The sequence below is a fragment of the Erithacus rubecula genome, assembly GCF_903797595.1.
Source record: "Erithacus rubecula genome assembly, chromosome: 18".
Lineage (NCBI taxonomy): Eukaryota > Metazoa > Chordata > Aves > Passeriformes > Muscicapidae > Erithacus > Erithacus rubecula.
The window spans coordinates 3,777,496-3,801,442 of NC_136670.1; the positions used below are offsets into that span (position 1 = coordinate 3,777,496).

Sequence of the window (23,947 nt, forward strand, 5' to 3'; positions counted from 1 at the left end):
TGGCACAGTGCAGGGTCAGTGGGGCAGAAGGGGGAGGGCAGAGTGAGGATAAATCATCTTTTTGTCCCAGAATTGAGTCTCCAGAGCTGTCTGTATCTCCCTTCCAGTCTGGGGAACCCTGACAGCTCAGACGAGCTGTGGGATGTTTGGATGGCCGAAGTTGTGTGAGATTATTCCTGTGCTGGTGTCAAAATGAGACATGGAAAAATTGCAATGATATTTCAAATGAGCACTAATGGGAATTTTGACAAGAGTTTAAAGCTGTAACAATTTTGTGCTAAAATGGAAGCACCGAGCTTTTCAGTGAAATTCGTGTCATTTTTGAAATCTGTTTTAAGACCAATTTTCAGTCAAACAAGTCTTCATATAAATTTAGAGTTCTGCTAACTTGCAGAAGGACTGGAGTAAATGGGGAGAAATAAAATAATTTACACATTTGTTAAGGTTTTTTCTATTTTTTTTTACCCTGAATGCAACTTTTTTTTCTCATTTTTCCCTCAAATTTTAATGTTTCTTAGAGTCCATTTTCAACACATAGAGATATGATGTCTGATAAATTTAGTGAAGAGTTGAGCAATATTTTCATTTCAGTCTGCCAAGAATGCTGTGTCCTTGGCTGGAGGAGTCCAGTGGAAAAGGAGAAGAATCAGAAATAAGCTTTAACACTGGGAGAATATATAATAAAGGCATTTGCTGTTCTTTAAATAGCCCTTTAATGTCTGTAGGCAAAAAATCTAAGTACAAGATCCTTACTACTAAGAGCATAATAATTTACCTTTTTTTTTTTGTTTACACTTAAGTCAAATCCTGAAGATTTTGGGTTGCTTTGTTTTTGGTGTATTGTTGTGTGAAAAAGAGATTTACAAGGGAACTTATTTTATGAACTTTTATCCAGACTGTTCTCCTAAACTTTGGAACAAGGTTAAAGATATCATTAAGACATCATTAATATTTTGTGTGCTTCACATATACATAGATTTTTTTTTTTTCTGCTGCACTGTTCTCACTTGTAAGAGCAATAAATCTCCCTCAGGAATTAATCTCATTTCAGTAAAATATGCAATAAAATATTTTGAAATCTGTCCTCCAAAAGCAAAGTTCAGCTTAAAGCATTTTTCATTTCATCCCAAAATATGATTAGACCTGAATGTCTCCTTTTAAAAACAAAAAAAAAACAGCATTAATCTTCAGTTAAATTTCATCCATTATGTTTTTTCCCATATTTGACTTAAAAAATAAAAAGAGAAAAAGGAAAACAAACCAACAACACTTTTTTGCACCTAGAGAGCATCTTTTCCTTAGCCACAATTATCCATAATTGCCTGAAATCATGGAGTTTGCTTCCCAGGTCTTCCCCATCCAGCTCCCCCTGGGTGTATTACCCTGCCTGGTTTAACTTTCTGTCCAAAGAGTGCCTCAAAGTGCTGGAACTTAATTTGGGTGTTTGGCTCCATTAAATGAACAGAGGCAGGTGCTTCCTCCAGGGGCTCCATCTACAGAAACTGTGTGTCCATCATTAAAAAACGAACCTGAGATTCTTTTCCCCTGCCACTGGGGACAATTTTGGTTTCATAATTTTTGGTTCTGTTGTTGCAATGAGCTGAGACTTCCACAGCGGTGTTCTCTAGGGAGGAGTCAGTAAATGTTCCCCTCCCAGGCATTTGCTCCAGGGTTTGTTTTTCCTTTGTGTTTTTTTCCTGTGTGGCTCCTAACAAGCTTAGTTTGCTGCCTGGAATTGCAAGTGTGAAATTGTCTGCGGGAGTTTCCCTGTATTTCATCCACATGTCCGGTTTAATCAGCTCTTTGTCTGTCTTTGTGAATTGCTCTAAGTATAAATTCTTTTGTTGTCTGTCTAACCACATGATTTACTGGGACTCCTCGTGCTGCTGCCTTGAGTGCAGGTAATTGGGAACATCAGCACCTGGAGAAATATTCCCCCTTCCCTGTGTCTACAAAGCTTATATTTATTAATACAAATATAGCAAAGCTTTTGATGGATTCACCTGCAAAGAACCTTCTTTGAATGCAGATATGGGATTTGATAAATGCAGCAATGTGGTTGTATTTTTTTTATGTGTGTAAATCTCACCCAAAGGCTGAACAGAGTAGAATCATTCCTTTACATGGCCAAATGAATATTTAATATATATCCAAGTCTTGGTTTTCAGAACTGCTCGCACATCTGTCTTCACAATTATTATCTGATTCTACATTTAATTAAGACATGACTAAACCCCTTTTGACTGAGTTACTGCAGAATCACACCTCATATTTTTTATGTTTCATTGCTATGATTCTTTTTAATTGAATGTAAATCATGCTTAGGCCTGTGTTCTGCAAAGTGCTGCTAAACATTAATGCTGCTCTGACTGAGAGCTATGCTCCATAGAGCTGGTAGGGAGGAAATAAACTTAATGGACTCAATATTATACTTCTTTTAAAAAATCACTTAAAAATGAGCACAGCATGGCCAGCAGTGACCCCCATAACCCAGTAGCCTCTGCCAAGCAACTGGCCCTTAGAAGCAGTTGTGCAATTAACTGCACACCAGTGCTGGGATTGCCAGAGCAAATCACATCAGCAGCCTGGCTCTGGAGTATCTCCTGTGACAGAGCCCAGCACCAGCTGTTCCTGAAAGATCAAAATATTCCCCTGGTGGAAAATCATGACATAATCTGCCTGCTGGGGTAGTTCCTTTTTGCATCTGAACCGTGGAGCATGCTGGGGGATTAAAAGATTGATCTCTGCTATTTTATTGCCTTATCTAAAGAAACTTTGAATCTCCTCAAAAATATGAACATTTCTGATTTTGTTGGTCTTTTTCATCCCTGCCTCGATGTCATTTTGCTGCTGTGAGTTCTGTGGCTTACATAAAGGAATGTTGCTCTGATTTAATTTGTATTTCTTTCTAGTTTCTGGGTTTTTTCATTTCTTATTTGCAGGGTTTCATTGCCATTTTACCCTCCCTAATCTTTAATATCTCTGTCATGATCTATTTAATTATGTCCTGGTCTTGTCAGCTTTAGCTCTTGCCTCAGTTTCCATAGATTAGATGAAGCCAAGGGAGTTTCCAAGCAGGAAAATGTTTTTTGTCATAGAGACACACCTTGTGAAGATCTGTCCTAAACCTCCCAAACCAAGTGACCTCTGTGACCTGTCTCAAATCTTCAGAAGGATTATGGTGACAGCAATGAATTTAATGAATACAGAGCATGACTAACTTAAGGATCTAAACATTACATTTTAAACACAAAACAAAGGGCTTTTAGCAACAGGAATACATGTGATGCTACTCCATTTTTTGGGTATTGTAAGTATCCAGTTATTCAATACCATGGTGGGATTTTGAGGCCAGGAGTTGCACTTTGTGTGTCCCTTTCAGCCCAGGGCATTCTATAATTCCATGATACCAGTCTTGCAGGACTCAGCAGATACAACAGACCCCTTAAAAACTCCTCTTTATCGTTACTGTCACTTTCTTTCCTTCCCTTCCTTCAGATGATCACTCAAGGGTGAGACTGCAGCTGCTGGATGGGGACCCTCACTCCGACTACATCAACGCCAATTACATCGACGTAAGGCTGCTGGACATTGCCCCTGTGACAAACCCCTGTGACAAGCCTGCTCATGAGCTTGGTGCCTCTGACACAGGGACAGGCTGCATCTGAAGGAATGACAGCTGAGCAGTTGTACAAACATGGTGTTGTGACAGGGAGAGGGTTCTCAGTCTCCTGTTTATTTTGTCTGACCGATCTGGACAGATGGCGATTTCCTGTGTTTGACAGATCCACCAGCATAAGTGGGACATGGGCTAAATGATGGATGCAGAAATCCATATCAGCCCCTCACTGTAGCATTAATAGATATCAGAGACTTGCCAGCTACTCCCAAAGTTGTGGTGCAGAAGGCATGTATGTAAACAGATTGACTTTTTTAGAGTGTTATAAAATGACATGGGAAGAGCAGCCTCTGTCTAACACAGAGTGATCCAATGCAATGCATTTCTTCAATGCAGCTCTTAAGTCACAGCAACAGGAAATGTTTAGGATAGTTTCTTGAAAGGATAAAAGATGCCCTCAGAATTTTCACAAAGACAAATGCATTACCTTTTTTCTTCATAAATAAGAAGATGCAGTGTTTTATGTATCTGTTTTCAGCACTACCCTCAGGTAACACAGAATTTGTGTTTCTTTGTGGAAATTGTTAAAAAGTGCTCCATTCCTGTCTTGTCTTAGGCATGAAGAGATTGGGTTATTCAGCCTGAGGGAAATGCCCTCACTTAAAATCTCTCAGGGCACCCCAGTTGTCCCTTCATTCAATCATTCCATAAATAGTTAATTATATTACATAATTATACACTGGTCAGAGGACAGCAGTAGGCACTTGGAAAGTATCAAATCCTTGGTGGCCTTTGTCTGAACTGTGGTCTCACAGACACTCATCTATTTTCCTTTTTTTCCAGGGGTACCATCGGCCTCGCCATTACATTGCAACTCAAGGCAAGTTCACTCTTGTATGTCTAAATATTTGTAAACCCACTGCTGGTTTACACTGTTGTAGGAGCTTTTTATGGGGTGACATCATCTCTTGTGGGGAACATCTGAAAATTTATTATATGGGCAAAAGAGGGAAGGATATAGAATTTTCCAAGATCTTTATGGTGCTCAGCTGCAGGAATAGAAAATGTCACAGACTTAGCAGTGGCAGTACAGCTTAGAATGTGTCATTGGTGCATGAAATGTGAGACAGCTACAGGGGACTGATGTGTCTTGGGTTTACCTTGCTTGAGATGGGAAGTGTGAATAAGCTGAGCCTTTGAGGGGAATTAGCAAGAAATGCATTTGAACACACCTTCTGTAAGTCACTTGATGAGTTTCCTGTAAGAAAGGAGATAAAGTCAGGGAGAAGCTCTAGACTGACAAACCTCTGTGAGCACTGGTTGGTTGGCTGACATTTTTCTGGAGGAAAGATGAAGGAAAAGAGCTCATTTCTGCATGTTTCCTTCCTCTTCCATAATTAATCAGTATTGAACTGTGAGATGGTGTGCTGCATCAGGTTCAGTGTGGGGTACATCCTTGTCCCATCACTTACACAGTTACCTGCTGGTGCCATCACTTCTGTTGGCACTGTGCTGGAACCTTCAGTACCTGCTGTGAGGAAGGGTCTGACCTCCCAGAGAGCTCCAGACTGTTCCTGTCTGCAGCCCTGAATGACACAGGGATGCTCTGAGGAGAGCAGGATCCTGTGGGAACAGGACAATGCTGCAGAACAGCTGGAAGGGCTTCTTGGCATTCCATGCTCTCTTTTGAGATGTCCTTTTGTCTTCTCTCCTGCCCCAGGGCCGATGCAGGAGACAGTGAAGGATTTCTGGAGGATGATTTGGCAAGAAAACTCTGCGAGTGTTGTCATGGTCACCAACCTGGTGGAGGTGGGCAGGGTAAGGTGCCACTGCCAGTGTGTAAAACCAGACAGGGCTGTGTTTAACACTGAGCTGCTGCTCAGGAGAGCTCAGCTCAGCAGCAAAATGCCTTTTGCTTCCTGCAGGAAGGGAATGAATTCAGCCACTCTGGGTTTTTCTGTAAAATGCTGGATTTTGTAATACTGAGCTGCTTCCCTTCTAGACTAATGAGGATTGTGTTCCTGCTGTAAGTCTGGGCTTTGACAGAGTTACACAAATTTGTGCTAGCTCAGAAGCTGTCTCCTTCTTCAGTACAGAAGGAAAAATTGTACTTCTGTACTAGTTATTCCTTATCTGATGATTTGAATACTCCTCTAAAAATCCAGAGGAGTGAGGATATGTGACTGGTACTCCAACTATCACAAGAACTCTTTACATGAGAGCCCAAAGCCTAGAGTTCCTGTGGTCACTGTTCCTGGAGGTTTTTGTGGATCCTGGGAACACCCAGCAGTGTTGGCCTCCTAAACACCCATGAATTCCCTTGCCTGAACTGACCTGGACCAGACATCCCTGTGTCAGCACAGGGCAATTCCCAAAGCCCATCATGGAACCAAACATGAGATAACTCAAAAGGTGTAGGCTGGATCTCAGGAAATAAGAAGGCAGAATATCTGGGATTTCCAACATGGTTTTTGTTTTAGAGACATCTGCAGCAAGAAACTTGAGTTCTTAAAAAAATTTGTCCTCGTTTTTGTCACTTTCCATTGCTTTAGTACTAAGGAAAATTTAAATTATCATTTACTCAAAGCCATTAGTAATTCAGCTGCTTTGTGTTTGATTTCCCTTAGATCTCATGGTTGAATGCCAGCTACTTCTGTTCATTTATTACTATTTATTCTACTTTACCTTCTACTGACACTTCAGTTCGAAATAAATGCCTCTGTGTAAAAGAAAAAAACCCAAACAACAAAAAAGCCACAACAAACCTACATTAATCATATTTAATATTTATAAAACCCCTTTCAATTATGACTGGAACTGGAACATGAAGCCTGCTTTGCAGCAGCTAATTGCTTCAGCTTTAGGTATTGTTCCACTCTTTCATGCTAGAGCATTTAATAACCTGATAGTCTTTGTTAGCTTAAATATCCTTTCTGGAGTTTCACAGCCTTGCTTTTATTTATTCTGGTGGTTTTGCACATGGCTCCTAGAACTGGCTAAGCTGGGAGATGTTTACCTGCTCAGGAGATTTCACTCTTGAGCCTTATTTGAAGCATGTCCCAGCTGGTAAAATGCCAAGTTTGTGTCCACATTTGATAAAGAAAGCTCAGGGTCAAACAATTTTAGTGTCTCAGCATGTATCCCACAGTCCCCATGAACTGAAATTCTCTGGCTAAACAGAGAGATCTCAGAATTGCAGGAGCAGTAGCATGGGTTTTTTTTCTCCAAAGGGATGGTGTTGGTGACTGTCAGGTGTTCTGTACATCTGATATGGGCCAGGCATATATGGAAATTAAATGAATATTTTTTTAAAAAATCTAAATGCATCATTTTCATTCGTATGGACAACAAAGAGAACTTTTAAAAAATCCTGCCTGTAGTTTCTATGTGTGGTAAAGGAATTTTGATTTAATTTATGCAGTTAATTTTGGCAACTACATATCAGAAGAAAGCCCAATTTGCAATTTGCATTGGCTTCAGCATGAAAGTGGAGAAAAATGTAGGTCAGCTCTGCCTCTAGTTGCTCTCACTATTTTCCTTTCCCCCCAGGTGAAGTGTGTTCGATACTGGCCAGATGACACAGAGGTGTATGGAGACATTAAAGTCACATTAATTGAGACAGAGCCACTGGCAGAGTATGTCATACGTACCTTCACTGTCCAAAAGGTAAGGAGGTCTTCAGGCAGCTGAGATTGTCACACACTCAATTTGTGTTCAGAAACTGTGGGAAACACATCCAGAATGCCCTTGGAGATGGGAGCTATGCTACTTGGACAGGCTTCACTTCAGCAAACTAAATTTTTGACAGAGATTCCATTTTTGGACAAATGATTTTACAGGAACATCTTGATGTAGGCACAAAAGTAGAATCCACAGTGCATAAAGTTTAACTGCATCCAAAAGGCAGCAGATAGCTGATGGTATGCCAGAAATAATAACTGCCTTGTTTCACAGTGGCAAATGGCAGAGAAAAAGGTACCACTTAAACTGGCTGCCAGGCAGGATCCCCTTTCATCAGAAATGAGAATATAATAAGAGCAAGAGTATAAAAACTATCCCCAAACCACCAGGATTTGGAAGATTTTGTTACTTGTAATTAGAAATTGGAAGTCTAAGTGTCAGAGTATTCCAGGTCTGTCCAAATTACTTTCCAAACACTCAGTAAGTGGTTTTAAAGATTTTCCAAAATTGCTGCTCAGTGAACTTCAGCCACACCGGGAATACTGTTTCAGTTTTCTGATACAAAAGCTCCATTTTTTATTAAATCATTGAAAAACTTGGTGAGAAATGCTAATGCCAAAATCTGACAGGCTAGAGGAGCTGCTGCTGGATTCCACCCACATTTCCTGTACAATGAAACACAGTTGACCCAGAGCTCTGTGTTCCCCTTTGCAGGTCAGAAAAAGTTGTGATTTTCACATACCAAAAACTTTCTCTCCCAGAATATATGGTTCTGGGTACCAGTTTTTGCCCTTTTCACTGCCAGCAGTATTTCAAACTCAGAATTTTTTTGGCAGGAAATGGCAAAAAATCTGCTGTAACCTGGGGCATGTCATTGAGGTCTTCATTCCCCAGGCTCTTGCTTCTATGCCTCAAACAGGAATTTTTGGTGGTTTATGGCTGTAACACAAGAGGATGAGGGTAAACACAGCCATGGAGTGCTAGGGCTGAGGTAACCCTGGTGAGGTGGGTTTGAACTGTGAGAGCACAGGCTGGAACTGAGAGCTGGAACCACCTTCCCAGCCCTCAGATGAGCACTACCCACTTCACTGGGAGCTGGAAATTGGTTTTTAGAGTGAAAAGCAGCTTTGGACACATTTCCATGCATAATGAGAGCTCAGTGCTTGTTACACCTCTGTGTGAGTCTCCTGGTTTGAAGGACAGGTGTCTGCTAAAAAAAGCAGAAGACTCTCTTTGAAATGGAGAATGTAAACCCCCTCCCTCCAAATTATTATAATTTTGAAATTAAGGGGCTCTCAGGCAAAGGTATGGGAATAGGAATAACCGTTCTTTACTAGAAAAATTAAAATAGAAATACAGTATTACAAAGAACAATCCCAAACACTGCCAGAGTCAGAATCCAAGCTGACACCTGTCAGTCAGTCAGGGTGGTGGCAGCAGTCCCATTCAATGGTGGCTGCATCCTCCTGCAGTGGCAGATGTGGTTCAGCTGGAGCAGTGCTCCTGGAGAAGGTGCAGTTTTCCTCTGAAGCTCCAGGGATGATGTGGAAAGGTCTGGCTTTCCTCTGGAATCCAGTGGAAAGAAGGTTGTCTTGGTGTCCAAAATCTCAGTTTTTCTCTGGGTAGGAAAGGCTTGGCTCCTGCCCTGGCTGGAGCATCTCCCAGTGGGATGATGTAATTTTATCAGTCATGCTCTGGGACTGAATGGGCCAGCAGCAGATGATATCTCCTGGAGGGAGGATGGGCTGTGGAAAGATAAAGATGATTGTCCCAGCTGGTTTAAAGATGGCCCATTAGCAGATAATATGTGCCAGGAGATCAGGGGCACTGCCCCACCCGGCTGCAGCAGATGGGGACAGATACACATTGCTGGGCACATCCTGTACTGCAACCCAAGCCAGTGAGGGAAGGCAGCAGGGAGCAGGGTATGCTGGCTGGAGCCTGATGGAAGGAAAATAGAGGCTGTGTTGTCTCCTCAGAAAGGCTACCACGAGATCCGGGAGATTCGGCAGTTCCACTTCACCAGCTGGCCGGACCACGGCGTGCCCTGCTACGCCACGGGGCTGCTGGGCTTCGTCCGACAGGTGAAGTTCCTCAACCCCCCCGAGGCTGGACCCATCGTGGTGCACTGCAGGTAGGACTGCTCTCCACCTGAGCCCCTCCTCCAGCAGCTTTTCACTCTCTTTGCTCCTCTTCTGGTGATGAGGGTAACATAGCTGCTGTTTAAGGGTAACATTTCTTTGCACGCAGGAAAGAAAGGGAAATATGTTTTTCTTCCCTGAAGTGGTAGATCTGGAGCCATGCTGGCATGAGTTGGAGATGATGGGAGTGGGTCAGAGAGGGCCCTCAGTGATCTGTGCTCTGTTGGATGCTCGTAGCAGAGCTGGGGAAGAGATGAATATCTAGGACAGCAATTCCAGACCTTCAAACCTCATGTGGGAGAACGGACAATGCCAACACAAAGACAGGAAATTTTGAAGTGACTTTGCTTTTCTGTATCACCATGTGCTGCAGCTCAGCATTAAAGACCTTCCCTGGTCTGGTGGAAGAGGTCCATTCCAACACAGACCATTCTACAATTTTATTTTTTTATGGTCTGAAATATTTGTCTGGCCGGGTCTGGCTGCCTGCTCTTGGGCACCATGGCTTCCTCAAAGCCCAGAAGTTGGGGTGAAAATCTCAGATTAAAAACTTGCCCAGTGACTTCCAGCTAGCAAATAAAAGAAGTTAAATTACTTCAAATGCAATGAAAGACAGCTACATCTGCAGGGCTCAGAGCATGTGTGAGGTAAGGAAGATGTAGCCTAAGCACAAGGCTAGAGAGCAGAGCTGCCTGTCCCAAAATCTCACCCCTAAGCAATCCACAGGGAACTGCCTCTAGTTCCCACTCTGTGTCTTGAGAAAGAGAGAGAAAATACATCCCACAACTACTTTAAAAAGGAAAATCAATTAAATCTTATATTTTCTAAGCAGCTTTGGATTGGGTGGGTGTTTTGTTTTGTTGGATTTTTTTAGCAAGCAGTGAGTCAGTTTTATAATCAAGTAAAGCTAAACCTGAGGAGTTGGCAGAAATTTAATTTACAGCAGAGGACTTGAGTTTGCTGCTTTGGTGCCATGACATGGGGCTGGTCCTGGAAGGTGTCTGAACCTGACTAATTGTCACCAAGAAAGCAAGGAGAGATTTTTCATCCTTCCCATTTTAATGAATAAATGCCATTTCCTCTGTGTTATTTATCTGCTTTTGAATTTTAATGACTTGCTTTAAGTGGTAATTACCAAATTCTCCCCACTGATGCCTGGCTGGATAATATCACTGTTCGATATTTATGAAGTGCCAAGATCCTCTAAATATAGAACTATTAAAACTATTTGTTAAAATTCTGGAAAGCTGAGAGATAAAGGGAGAGAAAATGCCACTAATTCATTAAAATTCTGCAAATGAAAAATATCTTCTCTCTATTCAGCAGTTGATTAATCTGGTCCATTAATTTATGGTCATTCATATCTCCTTGCTTTGGGCACTGGTGGAGTTTTCATTGCAACTGAAGTTTCCCTGGTTTCAGCAGAGTTCTGCTTCCTTCAGAGTAATGTGAAGAGACTTTCTCCTCTCTCCATCCTTCACACCTAAGCAGCTTGGATGATTTCCCAGAGGGGAAGGAGGACACGATGACAACAGTTTTGCAGGAGATGTCCCAGTTCTCACAAGCAGTGGGGAGCTCTGAACTGAAGGGTTCAAGTAGCCTCGAGCTCCTTTCTCTGTAATTTACAATCCATAACTCGAAATCACCCTCCTCAGGATCCAAACTCCTCTGTATTCAGAAGGGAAAAGAAGCATTTGAGGTGGAGGACTGAGCTCCTTTCATCATGCACACTGGACTTCTAGACAGTCCCAGGGAAGAAATTTTCTGGAATTGTGCCTATTTGCAACCTGGGACTGCTCTCCCCTGAGTGATAAGAGGTGTGCAGGTGACCTGACCTGTAAAATTATAATGAGGTTTTTTTTTTTATTTCCCCTCATTCTCTTAAATCCTAAAACAGAAAAATGAATTCAGCAAGGAGAAGGGGCAGCTCCTGAGAGGGGAGACGGTGTGTGTGTGTGTGTGTGCTGCTGTTATTCTCTCCTTCACAGAGCCCTGCTTCTCCATGGCCCCTTGGTCACACAGACCCTCCTGGTTTTTCCTTTTTCAGTGCTGGGGCCGGGAGGACAGGGTGCTTTATTGCCATTGACATCATGCTGGACATGGCAGAGAACGAGGGCGTGGTGGATATATTCAACTGCGTGCGAGAGCTGCGCTCCCAACGGGTCAATTTGGTGCAGACAGAGGTGGGTGCCAGCAGCTCTCCCTGCACGAGGTGCTGCTTTCCTGTCAGCTTCTCTGCCCAGCAATTTGTTAAGTCAACACTGGCTCGCTCTGTGCCTTGATTATGCAGAACTTGCAGTGGCCAAACATGCCGGGATTTGCACCGAATCAATTCGCTGGCAGCTGCTCGGGGCCTCCAAGACAGGAGGGCAAACCTTGAAGTGTAGGTCTGTGCATTGCTGATTAATTTTATTCTCATAGTAGGAAAAAACAGCTCCTGAAGCCTCTCATGACTCATTCATAGGAACACTGCAGGCTCCAGTAGTACCTAGTGTATATCAATTACAAGCTAAGCAAAGAAAACATCTTTGATTCAAGCTTTGGGTGCTGATTAAGCAAGGTGCTCCATCACACAGTGTCTGGCAGCTGCACAACTCCTGTGGAACTCTTATCCTGTTGCACAGGTTTTATATGTGTCCCTTAACCCCTTCCCCTCCTGAGGAACAGGACAATAGCCTGGAACAGAGAAGGGCTGTTAATTTTGTTGGACCTCCCATATTCACTTTAGGGGAAGAGTTTTACCCAAAATACCCAGAATCCAGGGCTCTGAAGAAACCTGATAGTTCTGCACAGTTGTGCCAGGGAAGGTTAAATTGTATATTAGGAAAAGTTTCTTCATTTAAAGGGTTGTCCAGCCCTGGTAGTGGAGTCACCATGCCTGCAAGGATCTAGCAGACATGTAGATGTGGCACTTGGGGACATTTCAGTGGTTAATTGGCAGTGGTTAACTGGCTTGGATTCAGTGATCTTAGAGATCTTTTCCAACCTAAACAATTCTGTGATTCTCTGGTGTTATTGCAGGTCCATCCCTGACCATTTCCCTGTGGACAGAGAGGTTTTACACCCTGATGTCTTCCTCAGCTCTCACCCATTTTGTCCCAACACTCCTGAGAGTGCCAACTCCCCATTTTCCATGGAAATCTGAAATGAACACATGAGACCTCACATTTGATGATGGATGAAATATGCTCACAAAGCTGTCACACAGCACACTGTGTAATTTGTCTCCATGTGAAACAGAGCCAAATATACATATTGGGCATGACTTAAGGGAAAAAAAAAGCAGTGCTATTTCATGATCTGTATTGAAAATGTGGCTTTAATGTCTCCTCCCCTCCCCTTGCAGGAGCAGTATGTGTTTGTTCACGATGCCATTTTGGAGGCATGTCTCTGTGGCAACACAGCCATTCCAGTCTGCGAGTTCAGATCCATATATTACAACATCAGCAGACTGGATCCACAGACCAATTCCAGCCAGATAAAAGATGAGTTTCAGGTAATTTCATATATCTCAGTCATTGCAGTTGGTGTATTGGAGGTGTTTAATCAATTTCTGTGTGTTATTTTGTGATTTCCAGCAGGGCAGACAAGGGGGATTGAGCCAAGGTCTGATTTCAGTTGATTTTTGTTGCTGTACTTCTGGGTCAGGCAGAGGTCTGTTTTTGAGCATGGACTATTCAGCCTTCAGCAAGGAAAAAATTGTATCCATCACTCCAGTAGAACAAGAACACTAATTTTCACACATAATGCTGTACTTCTTATTTTAATAAGTATTGTGTTTTTCATTTCCTTCCATAATTTATACAGAAACATTTATGCCTCAAGGTGCCTTATTATCCATTCTTGTGGCTCATGTGGTGCTTCCAAGCTTGGACAATCAACTTGTTGACAACCTTCCACACAGGGGAGAGAGGGAGCTCAGTGAGCATTATTTTGTCTATTGTTAATTTTCAATTAAATGCCAATGAATCCCTCAGTTCGCTGCAGATGTTTTGCCTTTTGTACTTGGTGATGAGACCCAAAATGATGGACAGTAAAACTCACAAGTGATCCATTAGTGCTCTCAGCCCAGGGCAAGCAACAAAATAGAAACAAAGTTTGTTTCCTGTCCTCGTTGTTTATCCCACCCTGGGAAATGGGCTTGGGATACTGTGGGAAATGTGGAGCAAGGTGAGTTTGATAGGCAATAAGGATACATCTACAATTTGTTGAGGCCACTCATAGTCAGAGTAAAAAGTTAGAGATTGCTTTAATTATAGTAAATTTCCACCTCCTCTCCCAGGAAAGTGTTTTTTGCAGCAAGAGAATGCCTTTTTGGAGCCCCAGCCTGTGCCAGAGACCTCCTTTCCTCCCTCTCTATGCCAAGGGAGAATGTGTGTCTTTTATCTGAAGCCTTACAGAGAATCATCAGGGTTGGTATAGTGAGATAAAGAATGTGGATCCCAACTGATGGCAGTTCAATTAAAAAAAGATCTGGTTCTATCAAGTGATAGCAGGTCTGTAAAAGTGTTTCTGGTTCTGAATGCTCGGCATGAAGGAGCCAGAGCCGAACTTCATCAAATGCTGTTTAAAAAACACTATTAAAAAAAAGCCACCACTTGCTGGGTGTATTTTGTCATGATATGAGATGGGATTTGTCACCTCTGTGCTTGTTCTTTTGAGCTGCCAGGGGCTGGCAGCTCCTGTGGGAAGGAACTGCTCCACTGTGCTTTGCATAAGAGGTTGGGTGTCTGTCTCGTTGTAGAATCTATTTTTACAGGATTTTGGCTCAGAGCGTTCCTCAGCCCTGATTGTCTGGATTTAATGCAAAAGCTGGTATCTCTGTTGCAATCTTTAGGAACCAGTAGCTATAACTATAGATCTGTGCTTGCAGTTTGTGGTATTTTGGTCCCACTGGCCCTGAGGTAAGGCTAGATGTATTTTTCATGCTCTACATGTTGTCTGGACACACAAAAGCTCACTCTGGAGATTTTTTGTAGTCTGAATCAGTACAGGAACAAGGAAGAGAGGAGAGTAACATAAAATAGGCAGGAGTAAATCACTAGCAAGTCACCTACCTGATTATCTGCACTGTCAGAGATCTGAGATTTCATGTTGTTTCCCCAGCCAGACTCCCTGCTTTTCACCTCCAGACAATGTAGAACCTGAATAATTTAAAGCAACTATATTATTTCAAGTTTTATACTTTGACACATTCTTTTATCTTGGATTGTTTGACCTTCCTCTTTTCTTCATTCATAACCTCTCTGTGGCAGAAGTCCAGCTCTTTGTAAGATTTTTTTTCTTTTTTTTGGCCCCTAAATATTTTGTATTCTTCTGGCTGCAGGGTTCACTGTAGGACTCCATGGGCTTTGCTCAGGAAGGGGAGATGTAAAAGTGGACATACAAAGACATCAGGCAGCCACTGATCTACCACCACTTAAGCACTGGTGCTAAGATGCACTCACTTTGATTTCTGGGTTTTGATCCTTGTTGATCAACGTGGACTGGTTTGCCAGGAAGCCTCCACAATGGGGAACACAAAAGTAAAATAGATTTAAAGAAACATAGTCTGTCAAGACAGATGACAGTCAAAGACTGACAGCAAGGCCCCAGAGATTAGTTATGACTATGTAAGTGAAGAATCCTGTGTGGCTTCAAAAGCAAAGTAACAGTCTAAATAATTTATGAAACAAATAGACTTCGCTGTTAAAAACACCCCTCAGAACGACATTTTATCTTAGGTTTTTATAAGGTAAGTCAGTAGTTTGATGGCTCACTAGAGGCTCTGAGCACAGTCTGACCTGATGGGTGGTCAATACTCAGGGTACACCTGCACAGGTCCCACCTGAAGAGGGGGAAGGATTTGTGCTTCCACCCTAGGGATGGTAGAAACAGGAGGAGGATTCACTCCATCACCAGCTCAAAGCTGCATCTTATACCTGTGACACCTATTTCCAACCTCTAGGAAAGAACAGAAATGTTGTCTAGCCGCTCTGTGGGTTCAGAGCTGGAAATATTTGGAGATGTATAGTGCTTCCAATTTTTGCTCTTCCAACAATGTTTGGAAGAGTTCCTCAGGAGAATCTGCAAAACACAGTGTGTTATGACAGCAACAAGCTCCTTAGTGTTTCTTCCTTTTTATCTCTAGGATGCCAAATGTTGCAAAGCAGAAGGACATCCTTTATTGAGAGCCCTATATTGCAAAAACCAGGTCTTTCTAAACAGTCACCCCATAATCAGTTCCATCCCATTTAAACACAACAAATACAATTCAACCAACCACCATAAACCACAATATGAGTACGTAATGGTTCTGTAACTTGTTTTTCTACCTCTAATTCAGCTGAGTCTCTTTCCCACAGTCCTTTCCTGCTTAGCTAAAGTAGCAGGACTGAGCCAGGATTTTACAAGGGTAACAAGGCCCTTACACAATAAGGGTTTACCTATAGGAAACAGCCAGAGCTCTGCTACTCTGAGTCCCTTTAAAACAAACTGTGCTGGTTTGGAGGACAGGTGTCTGCCAATAAAGGCAGGAGCCTCTCTTGAAATGGAGAATGTAAACCCCCTCCCTCCAAATTATTATAATTTGAAATTAAGGGGCTCTCAGGCAAAGATAGGGGAATTTGGAATAACAGTTCTTTACTAGGAAAATTAAAATAGAAATACAGTATTACAAAGAACAATCCCAAAACACTGCCAGAGTCAGAATCCAAGCTGACACCCGTCAGTCAGTCAGGGTGGTGGCAGCAGTCCCATTCAATGGTGGCTGCATCCTCCTGCAGTGGCTGATGTGGTTCAGCTGGAGCAGTGCTCCTGGAGAAGGTACAGTTTCCCTCTGAAGCTCCAGGGATGATGTGGGAAGGTTCAGCTTTCCTCTGGAATCCAGTGGAAAAAGACTGCTCTGATGTTCCAAATGTCAGATTTTATCTGGGTAGGAAAGGCTTTGCTCCTTTGCTGACTGGAGGATCTCCCAGTAGGATGATGTAATTTTATCAGTCATGCAGTGGGACTTAATGGCCCATTAACATATTATATCTCCCTGGAGTGAGGATGGGTTGTGGAAAAAATAATGATGACTGCCCCACCTGGTTTTAACAGCTGGCCCATTAACAGAGGATATCTCCCCCGGAGATAAGGGTCACTGCCCCAGCTGGTTTCACAGACGGTGATAGATACACACTTTTGGCCACATCCTGCATTGCGACCTGAGACACAAACAGTGTGCAGTGGCATTGCAGTGAGCTGCAGGCACTGAGGCTCTGTGTCCCTGTCCCCCTGCCTGCAGACCCTGAACATCGTGACGCCGCGGGTGCGGCCGGAGGACTGCAGCATCGGGCTGCTGCCGCGCAACCACGACAAGAACCGCTGCATGGACGTGCTGCCCCTGGACCGCTGCCTGCCCTTCCTCATCTCCGTGGATGGAGAGTCCAGCAACTACATCAATGCTGCCCTCATGGATGTGAGCACTGCTCTGCCACGCCCTGCGTGGGGTTGTCCGCGGGAATCCTTAAAATAGGGTTTTGGGGAAGCTGCAAAAAGCAGCTTCAGAAACAGCAGAGCTGCAATTAAGTTGCAGCCGTAAGATTTGTCAGCAGAAAAGTTACATGAAATGTAGGCAGCAAGGACAAATAAACAATGGTCTGTGTATTAACACTTGGCTAGAACAACTCCCCACACTGCAGAAAAGTATATCTAGCAAGATATTAGGAAGGTCTGAGTTTAATAATGAAGCTCTGTGCATTGCATTTTAAGGCTTACAAGCAGGTATAATATTCAAAATAAGCAAGCATTTTTTTAACCAAAGGTGTGTGTACTTATAGTGGTTGGATAAAAGTACTGTCAGTATGCTTTTACTTTTTGTGATTGGTCAAAAAAGTTTTAAAGTTTTAAAGAGCCACCAAGCTCTGTGGCTGCTGCTGAGGATGTGAGCTGCTGGCATTTTCCCATTATCCCAACCATGGGATGCTGAGACTGATGCTGGAAATAAACAGCTCGAGACGTGTTCCACAGCAGTCCCATCCCATTCATGATTCTGTCCATAAACCCATGGCTGGCATTATACATCCACTTTCATCATGCTTTTCTGGGAGAATGGAGCTAAAGAAAAAACCTAGTTAGCTGTAATTTCTGAGTCTGGTATCTCCAAACTGGGCAAAGGACATGAATTTTCATCACCAGAATATGTCCTCTAGACTATGATTATCCCAGGGAAGTGGTCACAGCACCAGCCTGGCAGAGTTCAAGAAGCTTTCAGACAACAGTTTTGGGCACTCTTAGGGATGGTGCTGTGCAGGGCCAGGACGTGGACTCCATGATCCTTGAGGGTCCTTTCCAACTCAGCATATTCTGTTCCATTCTGTTATTCTGTGATCACATGCCCCAGTTCTGCACCACATTGGTACAAAATTTTTTGGCAAAGGCATCCCTCAGTCTGAGGCTGGATGACAGAAAGGTAGACGCACAAAAAAGTGGGGGGACAGCTCTGCCCATACATTGGTTTTTATATCCATTGGCGAGAGAAATGTTTGCCAGGTCAGCTCTTTGGAAAGGATAATTTGCAGTGTGAAGCGAGTGATTGATTTGATCTTATGCAGTTAAGAATGTGGGAGTGCAGGGATCAGATGTGCAAAATATTTTCAGGCTACAGGATGTGAGTTGAGCTGATGTGACTCTGTCCAAAGGCGTTTTCCCTTGTTTTGTTTATAGCCTGGAATCTCACAGCATGGGTCATTTGTGGAGGATGAATTATGTTGATGGCTTTTTGCTGTGCTGCCTTTGGACACAGATGTCTTTAAAGCCACTAATTATTGCAGTTGGAGTATGTGTAAATATGATCCAGGGTGAAATGCCATCATTTTTTCCCTGGCAGCAGCAGGGTATCTGTTTTTTAATTTTGTCTGTTCTTCAGTCTTTGGGATAGAGTGATATTATTGCATTTAAGATATTCAGTCAAATGTCACAGAATTTATTTCAGATTTTTTTCAGCAAGATTGTGATGCTTTTCATTGCAAACATGCCTAAGCAAATTTGTTTTTTAAAGTGTGTTTAGGGCTTTTGCACATCAGCAGAAGCACAATCCAGTCTTTGGTTTCTTGGGGATGGGGAATGTTTGTACATCTCAGCCCTCATTACCTGAAATCACTTTGCAAATATTTGTATCCTTCCCCACAAAATTCCTGTGGATTAATTTTTTTAAGTACAAAACAATTTTTCACCTGTCATTGAAATTCAGCCACTGTGATGTTCTTTTACTCTCCTTTATCTTTCCATAAAGGATTCAGGAAGTTTTGGGGACAAAAATAATCACGGGAACAGCCAGAATCTTACATTTTCATAGCTGTTCTTGCTGAGGACAGATCTGTGTGTGAAGTCTTGTGCTAAGCAGGGACTCTTAGAGGACTCCCTGCATCCCATATTGCCTTGAAAGAAGCAAAACTGTCCCTCAGCTTCCCCCAAAACAATGGAACATAATCCTTAAAAAATGAGACTTAAATCACATCATGAGTCAATCATGAAGAAGTGATAATAGATTTGTGTTTAATCCATGGGGTTTGGAGAAAACCATGAATTTGTGTGTCCCTGACATCATCATTCTCCCATAATCCCACATATGTTCTTTTGCATGAGTAATTCACACCTCTGAATTCCCTTTGAGATAAAACAGTGAACCTGGTTCCTTCCCTCTAGCAAAGAGCTGGGGTGGGTTTCTTTTTCTCCTAATGTCAAATCCTTCAGCCAAGAGTTTAGCTAGGTTTGCTGCTGGCAGATCATGAAAAAAACCATAGCAGGAACATTCTGGTGTTTAGTTATGTGATAAACCTCACTATTTTATCTGCCACTCTGTTGCCACCACTGGTCTGGTGTACTTAACTTTTGACCCATTCTGGTGTTTCTAGATGTGGAATGCAGAGTGGGGAAAAAGACAAAAGAGATAAGAAAGACAAAAGTCCATTCCAAACTAAAATTTCCCAATAAATTACTTCCTTGTCCTTCTCTCTACATCATGTCCCATCAACTTCCTCAGAAGTTCCTTTTTTCCAGCGTGGCCTGCTCAGCACTTCCACCCACATCTGCCTCACATGGAGGAGAAAAGGCAAACCCTCACAATGGGCAGTTTAATATTTTAGGATTTTATTTATTTCTTTACTTTAAATCCAAAATTTTATTCCACTGGAGGGATTTTTTTGTGCTTTTTTGTTTTCATTACCTCAGAATTAGCGTGCCTTTTGATTCAAGTCTGCTCCACAGATGTGCAGCACAAAGGACTGTGCAGTTTCCAGGCTCATTTCAGCCTTGCCTGCTATGGTTGGGAAGTGATAAAGTTTTCAGCTTGCTGCCTTTCATCCCTGTGAGCCTAACAAACATTCATTAATTTGGCCCCACAGAGGCTGGGAGCACAGCTCCACCCATGCTTAGGGAGACTGAAGTCAGGGCGTCTTTTTGGGGTGAAAGAATAACATCAGGAATTGAATGCCAGTGTCACAGGCTCTGAATGCTGCCCCATGAGCTTAGAAAGGATGGCTGGGATCCAGAGGTGCCACCTCTGTCACACTGCACCCCCAGGCAGCCACAGCAGACAGGGCTAATCCCTTCTGGAGATCCCCGAGGCCACTGCAGCACAAAGCAGAGCATTGGCTTCCTGCTGCTTTCCTTCCAATTATTAATATTACTGATAGTCATACTAGTAGTAATAGTAGAATTAGCATTATTTGCTGAGTCTCAAAATATAAATAATTGATTTGGGTAATCTCTGGTCTTGTGACACTTCTTTAATGAAATGTCTTTATTGGGAGCAAAAGAATCCCATTAGGAGGCGTTCATTCATTGTGGAGCGATAACAAGAGCAGGAGATGTGATTTGTATAATCTGGTTAAATGCCTCAGATTGCCTCCCCACAGCCTCCTGGGTATAATATTCCTTTGAATAAAACTTGATTGATTTTTTTTTTTTTTTTAACTAATCTTATTCTTTTGTTAGAGCCACAAGCAACCTGCTGCCTTCATTGTCACCCAGCACCCCTTGCCCAACACCATTGCAGACTTCTGGAGGCTGGTGTTTGACTACAACTGCTCCTCTGTGGTGATGCTCAACGAGATGGATGCAGCTCAGGTGAGTGGCTCTTCACTCCTGGCATGGCACTCCCTTCTCAAATCCAGCAGAATCCCTGCTGCCATTTTCTGGTGCCCTCCCACCCCCAGAAATAAATGAGGGGGAGCTGGAAAGTAGTAAGTGATGTTTTGGGGTTTTAAGGGAGAGTAAGTGCATATGTCTGGTTCTTTGTTAGCTAATACTTATTGTAATTAACAGGGATTATAAAAGGGTTTGGATGGGAAGGGACCTTAAAGACCATTTTACTACAACCCCCTGCCATGTCAGGGACACCTTCCCCTGTCCCAGGTGCCCCAAACCCTGTCCAGCCTGGCTTGGACACTGCCAGGGATCCAGGGGCAGCCACAGCTGTTCTGGGCACCCTGTGTCAGCCCTGCCCACCCTCACAGGGAGGAATTTCTTCCTGATAGTCCATCTAATCTGCCTTCCTTCACTTACTGCTATTGCCCTTTTCCCTATCACTCCCTATCCTTCTGAAAATCCCCCTCCAGCCTTCCTGTAAGCCCCTGTCGTGTACTGGAAAGTTGCTATAATGTCTCCCCATTTACTATATAAATACTTTGATCTATTTGATGTTAAACATTATGAAAAATAGATATATTTTAAAGTATCAAAAAGTTTTATATACATACTTTATATATTACAGACTTACTTCATGTTTGCAGGCTAAAATTTCCCTCCCAAACCCACTTTCTCCCCTTTCATATTTTTGTCTGTGTTTGGTTCAGGAAAATGCTCCCTACCACAGCCTCAGGGTGCTTCATGCTTCCCTTTTACACATAGCACTTCCAGAGGAATAAAACCAAGAGAGCTGAAATAATTTGAAGGATCTTCCCCCTGAGATTTCCAGTATGATTCTGTAATACTGAGAAATGTGCTTTGCACAGTTTGAGGACAATATAATCCTTCTATCTCTTTATTTTTCATTTTCAATTCCATGTCTAAGTTGGGTTTTAGCTAGTGGACACAGCATTATTTTCAGGATTTGAACTTGCCAAGGAGGAGCTTTTGCCATTCCTCCTGCCCTGGTGTCTCCAGCCACCTTGCTGATGGGTGGCAGAGGATTGCAGCTTTCAGAAGGTGTAATCATGCAATTTGTGTGGAGAGTACATTTGGCATGGTTAATTCACCCATTACAGCCTTTGTTCAATGGCAGGAGAGGAGCCCTCAATAGTTGGTTTTGTTTTTCATTTGTCTCTTGCCACACTTGAAGGCAGGGAATTATTGGTCTCTTTTTTGGATGGTGATGGAGAAGCCAATCACCCCAGTCCTGAAGGGGATGTCCCATCAGGGCAGCTCTCTGGGGTTCCCCAGGGCAGCTCTGCTCAGCAGTGGGCTCTCCTGGTGCCCTGCAGAGCCCCCCACTCTGTGAGGAGCCAGAGCTCCTCTGTATCTTCTGTTTTCCTCTCCCATCCACCCTCCCTGATTTTTGCACCTTGGCATTGAATCCAGAGACAAAGCTCACCCCTTTTTTTCTTTTTTTCCCTGACACTTCAAAGCAAACCCCAGCTTTTTCTGGAAATGACACACTTTCTCACACTTGGCTCTGGGAAAACACAAACCTTTCAGCCCCAGCCAGTGTTATTCTTGTGACTATCTTTCTGCACAAAGCTTAGTTTCTTCCTAGCAAACTTTTGCTGTTGTGATGTGGTCTGTAGGCACAGAAAAGGGGATTTGGCAGTGCATGAAGTCACTTTGACAGTTTCTGTATCATGGTGTCACCTCCCTGACAGTGCAGCCAATGCCAGAACACCCAGGTGGCACTGAGAGTTAAGGAGGATTTTAAAGTTTGTATTTTATGAGCTACCAGGACATTGTGAGACAATTTGATATCATAGAAGCATTTGGGGTAGAAAAGACCTTTAAGATCATCGAGTCCAAGTGTTATTTCAGCACTACCAAGGCCACCCTTAACCCATGTCCCCAAATACCACATCAACACATATTTTAGATCCTTCAGGGGTGGTGACTCCACTACTGCTCTGGACAGCTGTGACATTGCCTGACCACTCTTCCAGTGACAAAATATTCTCAATATCCAATCTAAACTTCCCCTGGCACAGTTTGAAGCTGTTTCCTCTCATCCTGTCCCTTGTTCCTTGGGAACAGAGCCTGTCCCCCACCTGGCTGCACCCTCAGGGAGTTGTGGAGAGTGAGAGGATTTCCCCCTGAGCCTCCTTTGCTCCAGGCTGAGCCCCCCCAGCTCCCTCAGCTGTTCCTGGGGGCTCCAGACCCTTCCCCAGCTCTGTTGCCCTTCAAATCACACACACCCATTGTGTGACTGAGTGGCCTCCAGCCCATCAATCCAGATCTCTCTGCAGGTCCCTCCCACCCTCTAGCAGATCACCAGATGCCTTTGGAGATGAGTTTTCTGGAGGGGCACTTGGCACTGTGGCTGCAGTGATGCCATTGCCTGTCTGTTCAGCAGTACCAGATCCCAAGCTGTGCCCTGAGTGCAGGGAAAAGGCAAATGAACCCCTGGGGAGGCCAGAGCACACAGCAGGCACTTTCCAGCAGTGTACACACCTGGGGGTTTGGAGAGGTGGCCATGCACAGGCCTGCTGTGGGAGAAGCAACTTTTCCATGCTAAGGAAAGGTTTAATCTTTTCCTGCTTTCCAGTGCACCTTGAGGTTGTTTGCTAAAGCTCCTGCTCAGCTCACATCTGCCTGCCTGTGGGACAGGTGCTTTGAGAGGAGATCACTAGGCAGCTTGGAAGTCTGCATGAAGAGTAAAGAAACCCTTCAAAGGACTTGCTTGTGTGGTCTTGGCTGGCTTGCTTAATCTTGAAAAACTAACAAGGGCAAAGATGCATAAGACAGTGTGAATATCCCACCCAATTTCAATCCTGTATGATCAAAGCAAGAACAGGAGAGCAGAATTAATGCAGTCGCATGCACACACTCAGCGTTGTTGCTGGCAGTGATTGAACTTGAAAAGCTCGAGTTCAAATGAGCATCTGGGGGTTTCAAAACTTGTACAAAATTACACTTGAAAATAGGAAGAAAAAAACCACAAAGAAATACAATCTTAGCAGAAACTGCTAATGAGATCTCAAGTAAAATATTTTTGTGCCATGATCTATTTCCAGCTGGATTTAAAATCCTTAGATTGTAATTTGTGTGCACAGGGTGCTTTTTGTCCCTTCAACTCAGTAATATCAGCACAAGAAAAAAACCTCCCAGTCTGCTTCACAAACTTCAGAGGTGCAGTTGTGCTTCACCCTGAAACCAGAGTTGCTCTTGTTGCTCTCAGAACAAACCCACTCTCCTTTCCCTGCTCTCTGGTAGAGCCAGAAAACAAAAAAGTTTATCTTACAGAAGAAAAAGACATTTCAGTTTGTTTGAATTAAGATTAATTTTCTTGGTGCCTGTACTGTTTTCTCATTTTCACCAAATCTCTATAGTTCCTATTAAA

At 43.2% G+C, this 23,947-nt stretch overlaps 1 protein-coding gene across 6 annotated transcripts in view; it reads left to right on the top strand.

Annotated features, from left to right (window-relative positions):
* Positions 1-23,947, top strand: part of PTPRT (protein tyrosine phosphatase receptor type T) — a 438,156-nt gene that overhangs the window by 403,051 nt on the left and 11,158 nt on the right. For all 6 annotated transcript variants that reach the window (XM_079321668.1, XM_079321670.1, XM_079321671.1 and 3 more), the window contains 9 exons: positions 3,499-3,575; positions 4,463-4,499; positions 5,340-5,437; positions 7,169-7,285; positions 9,280-9,434; positions 11,489-11,624; positions 12,788-12,937; positions 16,709-16,882; positions 20,401-20,532. In XM_079321668.1, coding sequence (XP_079177794.1) covers positions 3,499-3,575; positions 4,463-4,499; positions 5,340-5,437; positions 7,169-7,285; positions 9,280-9,434; positions 11,489-11,624; positions 12,788-12,937; positions 16,709-16,882; positions 20,401-20,532 — 1,076 coding nt within the window. The remainder of the gene's footprint in view (positions 1-3,498; positions 3,576-4,462; positions 4,500-5,339; positions 5,438-7,168; positions 7,286-9,279; positions 9,435-11,488; positions 11,625-12,787; positions 12,938-16,708; positions 16,883-20,400; positions 20,533-23,947) is intronic.